The 13,047-nt window shown below is 40.1% G+C and overlaps 2 protein-coding genes across 2 annotated transcripts in view; both read left to right on the top strand.

The window, feature by feature from the left end:
* The window catches only part of LOC119735384 (DNA polymerase epsilon catalytic subunit A-like), a 74,919-nt gene extending 72,270 nt beyond the window's left edge, over nucleotides 1–2,649 (top strand). Inside the window, exons 48-49 of the mRNA XM_038209080.1 lie at nucleotides 479–588; nucleotides 1,607–2,649. Of these exons, the coding sequence (XP_038065008.1) occupies nucleotides 479–588; nucleotides 1,607–1,679 (183 nt within the window). The 3' untranslated portion in view covers nucleotides 1,680–2,649. The remainder of the gene's footprint in view (nucleotides 1–478; nucleotides 589–1,606) is intronic.
* A 3,683-nt stretch (nucleotides 2,650–6,332) lies between these two features.
* On the top strand, nucleotides 6,333–11,591 carry LOC119735894. The gene is made up of 2 exons (XM_038209839.1): nucleotides 6,333–6,891; nucleotides 8,873–11,591. Exon 2 carries the CDS (start codon nucleotides 8,951–8,953, stop codon nucleotides 10,436–10,438), a length of 1,488 nt encoding a protein of 495 aa, XP_038065767.1. The 5' UTR covers nucleotides 6,333–6,891; nucleotides 8,873–8,950; the 3' UTR covers nucleotides 10,439–11,591.
* Nucleotides 11,592–13,047: the final 1,456 nt, after the last annotated feature.

The following is a 13,047-nucleotide window of genomic DNA, read 5'->3' as shown; positions in this document are numbered from 1 at the left end:
GTGTGTTAACGTTTAGCAGAAAAATTGTGTTAACGGTTGGCAGAAAAGTTGAGTTAAGGGTTAGTAGAAAAGTTGTTAATGGTTTAAAGCAGAAAAATGTGTTAAGAGTTAGTGGAAAAGTTGTGTTAATAGTTAGCAGAAAAAGTTGTGTTAATGGTTAGCAGAAAAGTGTTAACGTTATGTAGAAAAGTTTTGTTAACAACTAGCAGAAAAGTTTTGTTTAGGGTTAGCAGAGTAGATGTGTTAAGGGTTAATGGAAAAGCTGTGTTTAATTGTGCTGACATTAATCATAATTATGTTATGACATTGAATCGCTTTTGCCTGTGCGTGCGCACCTTACGATTTTTCTGTTGTGTTACTAACTGTTCAAAGCAAATTGAATTTTGACATGAATTGGACTCGAGTGTTGAATCCTATTTAACTTCATATTCATTGATCTTATTATTACTTAAAGCATAACAATTATTACTGTCTTTAGATAAAGATGCCCAACATGTCATCCTACTGCGATTGTGCTGGAAACTTTGCCACCACAGTTACAAGCTCAAGTTTCTTGAACAAGATGAAGACTTTCAGCAATATTGCACGGTAAGCTTTGAAATGTTTGACCTGATAATGTGTTAGTAACTGCATGTTGCCATTTGGGCAGTGCTTTGTCTTGATGCCATGTAGAATGCCATGGTCCAGTTATTATGGTGTTGGTCTCATGTACGGTTCGAAACCTGCCAGGAACATGGTGTTTGTGCCCTTGGGCAAGACACTTTACTACAATTGCCTCTCTCCACCCAGGAGTATGAATGGGTACCTGTGAGGGTAGAGGACCAAATGTGCGCTGATATTGGTTGCCTCGTGGTCTCGCAGCCTGATGAACGGGGGAATCATTGTAAAGCGCTTTGAGATTGTTGATACAATGGAAAGTGCTATTTAAACATTACAATTTAATCATTTATTAGGTGTATGACTATGAGCCGATAAACACAAATTGTTATTGTAAAATGTACTACTCTTATTATTTTTATTTTCCAAGACTAATTCTACTCCAGAACTGTTTGTCAACATGAAAACTGATATCGACTTAATGCACAACCTGCTGAAGATGTGCGCAAACGCAATGACGTCAGTATGACGTCATCATATATAATAATTAAAAACAATTAAAGATTTCTAGATTTAATCTTTGAAAATCAATATGAAATAAACCGTGAGAGACCTGAACTTGAATTTTGTGGGAATGGTTAGAATAATCCAGGATCTTAATTTTATCTCATGTGTGCAAAATCACGTGACCCTTCCTTTCGGTCTAAACCGGAAGTGCCTTATAATAATATAAGTGGAAAAAGATGTGAACTTGCTTTCAACAATGTTAGTCTCTGGCTAGGTTGAACTTTTACAAAACAATATTACCGGTGACATCATAAAATGCGGCAGGTTGAAAAATGTCAAAAATGAATTTTCAGTTGATGTGTGTGGCGAAGTTTGCTGAAATCACTGTATAATATTGATGAATATAATCAGCTTCATCAGTATGCTAATCAAACCGAACATAGCCCAACACCGTGTGTTTGTTCCTACAAACTCTAGTTTATATGGTGTTATTTTTCTACAGACACTACAGAATGACGTTGCTCCAGCACACAGTGGACTGGGTGCTACAGATGAATCAAACACAAAGCAGCTAAGCAGCTAAGCAGCTAAGCAGCTCAGGTCAAAGGTCACATGAAACAGTTTGCTCAAGGATCTCTGCTGAGGCTTTCTGCAGATGTATTTGAAAAAAGTTGAATTTGTTTACCTTGTTTATATTGTATAGTTGTGTAGAATTCAAAATAGAAAGACAAAATGAAGGAGTGTTTGTTAATAGATGTAAATTGAAAGATGTCGCAACATAAATTCAAGCACTGAACTTTGAAAGAAAACTGTGGTTGCAAGTTTATTTAAGACCTCTGGCTGTTTCCTCTGCTTATTATGTGCAGTGATTGGGACAAGTACATGGTGAGCCAGAATGATCTGGACCCAAATTAAAGAAAATATTAAAAATATGTAGCAATAATTAAAACAAGAGCAAATGAGATATGTTATAGGTTGGTATTTTAGACACATTTGGTGAAAGTTTCATGTATATCCATTGTACCATTTTAAAGAAAAGCGCTAGAAAAGAACACACTAAAAAACACTCTGACCACGGTTCCATGGTTAACACATTTATTGAAATCACGTACTGATGTGAAGCAGTGTAATAGCTACTAAAATCCTAGTCATGGTGACTGACTTGAAGGTGTTGAAACATTTAAAAAAGGTAAAACCAATTCCATGTGCAGACTGCAGCCGCTTCAATGAAAATGGCATAACTCCTCACCACAGCCACTAACTTGCTAAATTAAAATATCCTGTGGAAGACAAGGTAACAACAATTAATATGAAACACTCGTTTTTTCCTCACTATGCTCTATTTGCCACCAAAAAAATTATGAACTTGGGTCCAGATCATTCTGACTCACCCTGCAGATCTAAGCCGACTTGTGGAATGAGGGGTACCAGTTTGGGATGCCATTAACCAGAGAATATAGGAAACCATTCTGTCATGAGATTCTGTGTTTTATTTTATCGTATTGTCAATGATAGTGACAGGGAGTTAAAGGGAATGTACATCATTGGCTTTTGCTGTAATTTTCAGAAATGGAGTATTTGAGGGGTTAGTATAATATATCAAATATTGTTACACTGACATGTTTGAAGTTCTATGTTCGAAAATGCTGGAAAAACCAAGAAAAACAAAATTGTTCAAGTAGTCTGGTTCCCCGACTCCACTAAAGATGAAATGGATCAATTTATAGTGGCCAGAAAATTGTAAGGTAAGGGAACCAGTCTAGCTGGCCTGCACCCGTTCATGAACATGTAACCAATACCAAACAAAATTTGGACTGAAAAAAAGTAAATTTGGAGCAGTAGTGGAAATATAGTTAGGTTTTTCCAACGGTGGTCGGCCGACCACCGTTGGAAATGTATACAAAAATACCATTTTCTTGAAAATGACTTCACACCAGGTGCCATAATTTTACAGGATGCTTTAGACTCTCATTTACCAACATCCTAGTAAGGTATTTCTTAAAAACTTGGTAGTTTTATTTTTTGATGTTTGCAAATGTTGTATATTCCCTTTAAGAAACCTGGTGACTGTGCAAAAGTCCCAAAGTGTTGCGTAAAGTACGTGAGTTAAGTTTTACCAAAACTTTGCAGTTATCGCAACTCTGTCTGTGAAACATGTACACGACAAGTCAAACAGAAACCGACCAAATTAGATTTTTTTTTTTAAATGTGTGGCTCACTCCATGTCATAAACATAACATAGGAATAAAGTACCGGTACATGTTATTGACTAGTAACTGTGAAAATGTCACGTAATTCGCTTACTCTATTCCCAAGTTATGTCTATTTTAATAAAAAGATCACAAAATTCAGCTGTCCACCACTGGTCAATTACCGTTCTACGAACTGATGAATACCCATTAAATACAATGAAACATATACGTTTTCCACCTCCATGAATGACTAAAAGCTTGCAAAGCAAAACGGAGAAAAACAATTGCAATAACTATTTCAGAAACAAAAGAGTTGACTTGTTCCTCGTATTCCAAACACAAAATCTGACAGTAAAAATAATGTTTCAGTCTAATTGACTCAATTGATTAAAATCTCTTTTGAATTTGAATGCCTGTGTTATCTGTAATTCTCACTCAGCTAATAGCTTCCAATGGCATTCCATGGACAGCTATAAAAATAGCTTCTTTTTAGTAAAACATACATAACTCAGGGCTGTGAAATCTCAGCTGTAAAGCTGATTTCAGCTTTTTTTTTGTTTTGGATTTCAGCTTTTTTTCAGCTTTTTCCCTTACTTGCTGTGTACAAAAGTATAGGAGATTTTCAAAGTTCAGCTTTTTTGCACCTTTTTTCAGCTGTTTTCAGCTATTTTTATCAGTGATCACTCACAGCCCTGATAACTTCTGATAGCATGGGTCAATTTCAGTCATTTTGTTCAGGTGAGTGGAAGAACAAGCCCTTTTAAGACATACTTCATTGGTGTATCAGAATGCTTTTTAAGAAAACTAAAATCATTAATCCAGGTCATTTTCTTTTTGACTCGCCCTGTATGTAAACCCTCATGTAATATATACCTATTCTAGGTGTTGAACATTTTGGTCGAGTCAACAACTTAAGCCTTTACCACCCCGCATTCCCACATTGTGTTGCATTTAAAATTGATATTACGGACCACTGCTGAACCTTTAAAAAAAAAACCAATACATCTTTTGTTTATAATAATTGACAATGTAATCTTTTATTAAAATAACTTGCTAAAAGTATACTCTTCCAGAAAAAAAATTAAAATTTAATTGTATTTATTTATCTGTGTATACTTGGTTTAACATACAGTAAAGTTCTCTCTGAAGGAAATATATGTATGCGTCTAAATTATTGTTTTTGTAGTTTTACTTTCAGTCACAAAGTGACATTTTCATTAAGTAGCAAAGAGCTTTAAGTGATGATTTGTGCATGGAGGACTAAACAAAAATCTCTTTTTATTCCTCCATGATCTGTATGGATTTTTGAGGGGGGGGGGGGGAAGTAACAACTGGGCAAGTCATGCATTATACAGGGTGGTAAAAAAAAACACCGGAACGGCATACTTCCACTACCCTAAGACTCAAACCACCTGTACCAATTGAATCCTTTTAGAAGAATTATGATACCAACATTTACCTGATTCGGTCCAGCAGTTTTTGCTGCAGAGCCTATTTTGTGAGCACACTTCTTTCATGTGGGTATTATTACATAACAATCCTATATCAGTTGCAATGTAAGTCAAATTCCCGGGCGCGGTTTAGTAATTCATCGGGACAAAAATGATCCCCACCTTGCTTCACAAAATAAGCTCTAGAACAAAAACTACTGGACCGAATCGGGCGATCTTGGTTTAGATTTCTCTTCTAAAATGATTCTCCATACATTGGTATATGTGGTTCGAGTCTAGTGGAAGTATGGGCCACCCTGCATCATAGGCGTCGCCAGGATTTTTTTTTCTAGAGGGGGGCAAAGCACATTTTCCTTTAGTTTGCCATGCAAATATTGAAATTTACTTCAAACTATTTTTGTATTTGTTTAGCGGTTACTCTTGGAGATAGGAGGTATTATAAGGAACGTGTCCTAAATTTTCGCAATCTTATACATGTAGTAACAGGGACATGAAAAAAATGGGACCACAATTTTATGGAATGAGCCCTAAACGAACCACAAATGTGTCACTGTCAACTTAAACCACGGAGGAATGGTCAAACATATAAAGATTCCTCAAAGCAGAACCAGCAATGCTAAGTGAATTATTTGCATGGTATATTATATACACTGTCCAAACCATTAATAAAGTTAGCGCCTACTTGTGCCTGTTGACACATTCAATACGGCGGCTTTGTCATTCAAATCTTCGGAAGGTCAGAAGGGTTAGCCGAATAGATATTTATCAGCCTAGCAAACATGCCTTTGTCAACAGCAATCAAAAGCCTTTTGTACACACACTGGCAATCGAGATACCCAAAGAGGTGTAATTATATGGCGCGTCGTACTCGTCAAAACTAAATTCTTCCTTTTTGAGAGAGTAACGGGTTCATTGTGAATTTCAACGAACGTTTGCAGTAAGATGAAGTTGCATTTAAATGGAGATATTCATGTACTTCTACGGGAAAGAATGTAGCATCCAGACGCCACTTCAGCGGTTGTGTAAAAGTCTATGGAGAGTCAAGAACATTTTCTCTAATTTTCCTAACAAATTTAGAAATGTTTCTCAGTCTCAAATTCATGTCTTTTAAACAATTTTGCAATGACTAACCTTTATTGAGATGATATATGAAGAATAAAGGTGGCGTCAGGTTGCAACATTCTTTCCCTTTTACTTTATTTTTAATGTATTTTATTTATATTTTGGTTTAAAATCTCCCAATTGTGCAAACATGATAGAATGCAAAAATCTAAAAAGTAATGTGGCCTGACGTTGCCAACTTAGCAAGTTCTTCTTCAGAGGCTAAAACAGAAAAACTTGCTAAGTTCGCAACGTCAGGCCACATTAATTTTTAGATTTATATATTTCAGGTCCATCCAGTCAGTAAGCAGTTTGCAGCAGTCTTACTTTTTTTCATGATAGAATGCAGTGAAACTTTCTCCATGCTTCCATGCAATTTTGTGATTAGCAAAGTCCGTACAATTAATATTGTCAATGCACTCAAAAGTGATTTTGTTACATCAGGCCCGCCATACCCCATTCCGGCAACCGCTCCATTCATTACCCGCGCCTCCCGCAGTCCCGTTGCTAACCTGTTGCTGGCGACGCGGTCGAGTGTTGAGTGATTCCACCAGTGTAACTTCACATAAGAAAGACACGCCGTGAACGAAAAAAAATATAACAAAAGTGTGTCATAAATCATCATGGTCGTGTCATATTTAGTTCAGTGTTGGCGAACGACATCTCTAAGTGCTATTCGGTAACAGGTGGACGGTGTATTCTCAACACGAGAGATTTTGTAGAGAGTTATTCTACATCATTTCCGCCGCTTCAATCGCGACTGCAGTTGCCAAAGTTCCTTAATTGTGGAAGGAAATGGAATTCTTTCTCCTCTGAGGGACGCGGAAATTAACCAACTGATGTTAGGGAGGATAAAGCTTGTGTGGAAATTAAGGAAGGAATGTTTGGATTCGCGCGTGGCAACCAGAAAGCATTTCGGCAGGAATATTATGTAGCAACTTCAATTGAACTTTGAATGCAATTAAATCATATTTAACGATGATGACACTACAGAGAGCTGGCAAGTAACATACTGAACAGCTAGGCCTACAATGCGAAAGGTGGTAAGTTGGAATTTGTTGTTTACATTTGGTACCAATTAAGTGCAGTTTTCCGAAGAATAATGCCAGGAGTGTATAGGTTGCATGTATGGTGGATTTGAAACTACATGTATATGCATTTTAACGTTGAAGAAATCGTTATCGGGCCGTACTGACTGAGTCGGTCACCAGGCGTGAGATTTGTGGGGATTTTTTTTCTGTTTTCAGGATTTCAAAGCATTTCTTTTGAAATGTGGAATCCTTGATGTTTTACTGTAAATCAACGTATTGTATGACAGTTAAAACCGAAGAAATTTGTATTGTAAGTGGTACATTAGGCAAATACAAACGTCACTTCCTTCATGTCTGTAGACCATGCGTTGCTATGGGGCCCTCGGCGACTATCTCAAACCCTCTGTTGATATTATTTATTTTTATTTGAGTATTTTGTTTCTTTCAGGTAAAAACCAAGGATTCCTCAAAAGTGTCCTATGCACTAGCTCGAAAGCCTGACGAAACCTGTAGACTGGAGACAATGAGAAGAAATTACAGTTTTACAGGTGGGAGGAAAAGCCCAGAAGAATATTCTGAGGAAAACCCACGGAATCAGGCAGGGACTGAAAACCCAATCCACATATTGGCCCAGGCAGGATACGAACCCGGGTCACAGGGGTGGGAGGCGAGGAAAGTACCGCTACGCCAACCTGTATGACTCCTCTTGCACCTTCGCAAACCTGAATCTTCTTGAAAAAAAAAACATTTATTGTTTTCCCCGATGTATTTTCCTCCCAATGTCAACCTGGGTCACTGGTTTGGCAGTCTGTCAGTTAGTTTCACACAGTCAATCATCAACTTCTGACTTATTACAGCCCGACCCGAAAAAGACATGGTGGTATTAAATCGGCCTACAAAATCATTTACCGTGCACATTGAATAGACAGTCCTATTGAATATGCACATTGAATAGGCAGCCCTGTAGGCAAGTGAGTATCAGGTGCAGTGTGATTCTAATTCTTTCCTGTGTAGGTTCTACTTATCAAAATGTTGACCGCCAATTCTGTGAAAATTTGAGATTTAATTGATCTGGAACTTTGATCGCACGGAAGGTCCCGAGTAATCTTAAATACTTCTTTTACCGTTGATCTGTAATTAATCGGACTGCGCGCGGCACTACCTGGCAATTTAAAACTTTCAACATTTACCACGCGCCAGCTAGTCTTAAAATTTAAAAAAAACTGTAGGTTATACATTACATTTATTATAGCCTGCGATTGAAAAATCTAGTGTACAGACCAATCCAGGCACGCTATCAATTCTATCACGAAGCCCCCCTTCAATGGCGAAAATATTGTGCTATAGCTATAATTCAGATAATACAGGGCACTTATTATGAGCAATATAAGTGTGCGAAATGGTTTCTCCATTGAAGGGGGCCGTGCGTGATATGTTATACAGTGGTCACTTGCCCGAAATCCAGCGTATAGTTATTTGTTGGTGTTGCACTGTCGTCACTCAAAATGATTTTTTTTTTTTCAACTGATAAGAATTTTCATTCGAACAAAAGCAAGAGGCCTAGTCGTATCACCGCTTAGTCACTTTGGGACAATCAAATATCTTGTTTACACTTTGTATCATCTTGGCAATGTCCTTCAAAAGATTAGTATGGCTATGGAATATGTACCTATCAGCTTTGGTTTGTTGGTGTTATGCAGATCTCTACATGTATTGCTTAACAAAACACAACTGTCCTGCCAAATGCAATGTTGCGTTGTCCATTTCAGACGACATAGAAAACCCAAATTCGCCGCCATATAGTGTATGGGCAGTACACTAAATAATATTTTTAAAGAGATAGGCTTTTCAAAATGAAAGTTAAATTATTTTCACTATAACTTGTTCAAATCTTCGGAAGGATTTCGGTACGTCAAGATATCAATAGCTTTTGATAAATAACGAACATGGCAAATTAATGTGACGTTTCTGTGTTCATCTGAATCCCTTTTAGAAACACCGTGCCCCACTGGTGCTGTTTGGAAATTAAGCAGAGTAGCCTGATCGGCCCCGTCAGTTATTTCGCTCAGTCATGTACTCTCAGACTGGACAAACCGTGCTGGACGTGGACACCATCCTGGGCCTCCCGCGCCCGACCAAGAAGCCCTCAAGCCTCCGGAAGCCTCGCCCTCCCGCCCCGCCCAAGTACATCAACAAGGAACGAGCCCTGGCCATCGCCAAGAAGTTCAAGATCAATCAGATCGGAAAAGTCTCGGTCCGCGCGGGGGGCAGCAACGCTCTGGACGACCCACCGAGAGTCAGTGTGCAATCGGAGAAGGTCCTCACGAGACGGATACTCTTGGATCGAGAGAAGGGCCTGGAGACGGCGATGAACACTAAGGACAGTGCCGTTGGAAAATGTATTCTTGGTCGAAACGATTACGAGACAAGGAGACTTGGAGTTGAATTTGAAAAGTTGAGTGAGGATGTCGACAGGAAGAGCTACCAGCTGTTGAAACGGAAGAGCGTGTTCGTTCACCAACGTGGGCTCATACTGACTCAGGGCGGGATTGTCTTCGATCCCACTTCTGCCACCAATAACCGACGGGACGATGCCAAGACCGGAGCCGATGCCACCAAGCCACTGCCGGGTATCCAAACCACCCAGGCAGGGGATGAAGCCCCCGCTGACAGCACGCCAAGACCCAAGAGAGACAAGTCCCCCTCGTACATGCGGCCTCTCAGTTGCGATCGAACCAAATCCACCGATTCGCAGGTGGCCGAGGCAGAACGTTTCCTGGCAACACCGACCATGATGCGTTACGCCAATAAGGGTAATCCTGACGAGGATAGCAGCGCGTTTGCGCTGAAGTCGGTCGGCGAGGTAAACTCCCACAATTATGACGCTGATTTCACCAGGGTACCGTCAAAACGGACGTTTCAAACAGAGAGGAGAAAGTCCCAACTTCCGGAGATAGCAGAGAGCGTTTCGTCAGAGGGATCCGAAGATGTTTTCGGCGCTTCGGCCGCTGCAGATCGTGGACAGAAAATCACGAACTCTGCCAACTTTCCAATCACCGCAGCGCTGAACAGGAGCAAGTCGGTGGATCAAGGTGGCGCCGGAGTCGGTAGCGGAAACAAGAGGCGACGCGCGCGCACAGTTGACAGCCAATCAAAACCAGATGAGACAAACGAAGCAGACACAAGAGGGCCTTCTCAACCCATCAAATCCCGCCGACGATCGCATCGAAAATCATCCACGTTTTCCACGACGAGTTCTCAGTTTAAGCCCACCAAGAAAATGCACCGCAAGACCCGCGTCTCGTTCACTCAGAAGCCGGCCCCGAATCAGTTCAACACATCCGAACCATCCAGAGACCCGAGGTTCACCGAACTCACTTCCTTCCTGATACCGGATTCGGCGAAGGCGTTCGATCTTTACCGGGACATGGGCAGGCTGAGCGTGCTGGAAAGACTGGACCAATCGGACGCTAGGAGTTCGGGTGTTCGGACGCAAATGGGAAAAATTGGACATTCCCGTAAGAAGGAAAATCAGAAATCATTCGATGCCTTGTATTAGGGCCATCATAGTTTCATAGCAATGGGATAACAACAAAATAAGAACGCTTGACAGATACAAAAAGTTAGCGATTTCAATTTTTTCTCAAACAAGAAACAAGACTTAATAATAAACTGAGTTTCCAATTGATAATACGTGTACATGTACACGGACAACGTGGTACATGATTGTACTGATTTTGGGTAATTAAGGCAAACCATTTTTTTCAAAGGACTTTTGCGTATTCGATTAAGAGGGTGTTTCCCACGCTTATACCAAAAGTCAACATGACAAAGTTATTGCAACAAGAACGTTACGATTTTCTGTTGAATAAAAGAATTTTCGACCGTAGCCTGTAATACTCAGGGCGGACCTAGCGTTCAGGACACGGGGGTGGAGGTGGGTGGGTTTTTTAATATGAAAGAAGGGGTATGAGTGAAGGCGTGCCGAAGACACGCCAGGGGTACGGTCCAGGCATGCCCCCGAAAATGTTTGAAATCTATGATGCTTTCTCTTTGCATTCTAATTGGCGATTGGAGAATAAATTGAGTAACTTTAGCATTCAATTGAGTATTTTTGGCCCCGTTTTACTAGTACATGTATAACGTTAAGTGGCTGACGTGATTTTCGGAGGGGCTCCAGATCCGCCCTGATATACTAGTGCTTTGTTTTTGCTTTGAATAGCATTGTTTTTTATTGCTGTTCCAGTCCGTTTTGAACAAGATTTCTGTTTATAACAAGGTACATGTAATTTTGCAAAATATCCGTCCTGGCTCCTCGTCCTATACTGTCCTACTCCCGCCCCCACTTTATAATACAAACTATCACCAACTACGCGCACTGCATGCTACTCCATTTTATGAGCTGATACAAGGAGGACAATTCTTCCTAACAAAAATGTAAACATTTGTTTTATATAATTCCATGTAACCCAATTAAAAACACACAGTGTAATGACAAATCATTATTGTGATAAGTGGTGGACGCCAGGATAAAGCTCAGGCTTGCACAAGGCCCGGCCCGCTGCAGGTAGCAATATCGCACACTGTTTGTATCAAAGATCTACTCCGTGTCAAAAAACACGTCCTACTTTTGATCCTGAATAACTCTGTTGTTTACTTAATGGAAGTAAACCAACATTTCCGATCATGCAAACAAGACATGACCAATTTTATGGAGCAGGTTTTCATCGTCTGTTCCTTAATTTTCTTGTTCTTTATTCTCTTCCTTGATTTTTTTACTTAGACATAACTTGATACATTTTACTTTAGACTCTGCTGTTGTTTTTAGCACAATTTTTATGCTATTCTTGGTTAATCGTGTTTGTTTTGCACTGCCGGATACATTCCTCCACCATACCTTTCCCCAGCCCGCTCCTCCACAGTTGGTTTTGTTGCTTCGCTTCCGTGTTCCCCTTCCCATTGGCCCTTTTTAACCCTCCCCTTCCTGGTTTTGTTTGTTTGTTTGCCCCCCCCCGGCTTCTCCTTCCCTGTCTCCCTCCCTCCCTCTGTTGTACTGCCCGGTTCTCCTATCCACTTCCTTTACTTAGCCTCATCTGCCCTGCCCATTTTTTTAATCCCATATTATACTCCCTTGGACATTTCCTCCCTTGTGCAATTTTGATAGTTTTAATTGTTTTGTGCTTGGTCTGTGTTATGTGTCTGTCATTGTGCAGGGTTGGAGAGACACGCCCTATTGGCGACAGTGTTTTGTTTCACTTTTGTTCTTCTCCTTGGCAGCCCTGCACTGTCCACGTTCTGTCTTCCGTGCCAGTGTTTACTTGGTGTCTTATTGTTTGTATATTCTTTTGTTTTAATATCAAATGTTATGTATTTATTGTAATTGTGTGTACATGTATATGTCAATTTGCCGAATAAAAAATTATTATTATTATTATTAATTGCTCCATGGTTTCATCAGCTTTGTGCAAGATGGTGAGATTTAAACGCCATTTACGTAAAGAATACTCGATACAGCGCTGGAGACGGTGGCGGAAGGCATGTGCTGCACAGCCGGAAGCTTCTGATGCCAATGCGGGATCAACCCTGTTGTCATTGCACACCTCATCGATCGTGTGTTACGCCTATAACGATCGAGGTGTACGTGTGCAATGACATCAGGGGTGATCCCACATTCCTGCACAAGCTTTCGGCCGCAGCACGCGCCTTCCTTCGTATCCGCCACCGTCTCCAGCGCTGTTTCGACATTGGAGGATCCCAAGTCTAAAGTGGTAGATTCTGAAAGTGAGTATTTTTTTCGTATGGCGTTAAAATTTCTCCCTTTTGCACACAGCTGATGAAACTCGCTCCATAAAAGTTGCAATGCCCTGTTTACATGATCTGAAATGTTGCTTTAATTCAATTGGTAAACAACAAAGTTATTTAGGATCAAAAATAGGATTTTTTTGACACGTAGGCCTACGTAGTACAAATTTACTAAACGTTTTTATTTGGTCCACAAGGCACAAGTCTGGTCCGTCTGTCCTAGACGTGAATCATTTTACGTGCCTGATATTAAAACGTGCCCGATTCTTAAACATTATAACTGATATAAAAAAAAAGTGTGAGCAATGCAAATGTTATGCTTTGGAAATTGTGACGTCATTTCGATCAAAACTTTGGACTAAGCTG

Source organism: Patiria miniata, unplaced genomic scaffold, assembly GCF_015706575.1.
Source record: "Patiria miniata isolate m_02_andy unplaced genomic scaffold, ASM1570657v1 HiC_scaffold_29, whole genome shotgun sequence".
Lineage (NCBI taxonomy): Eukaryota > Metazoa > Echinodermata > Asteroidea > Valvatida > Asterinidae > Patiria > Patiria miniata.
This window is presented reverse-complemented; position numbering and strand designations above follow the sequence as displayed.

Bases quoted from the DNA above. Each gene is read 5' to 3' on its own strand.
- LOC119735894 (XM_038209839.1), top strand. From the start codon at position 8,951: ATGTACTCTCAGACTGGACAAACCGTGCTGGACGTGGACACCATCCTG.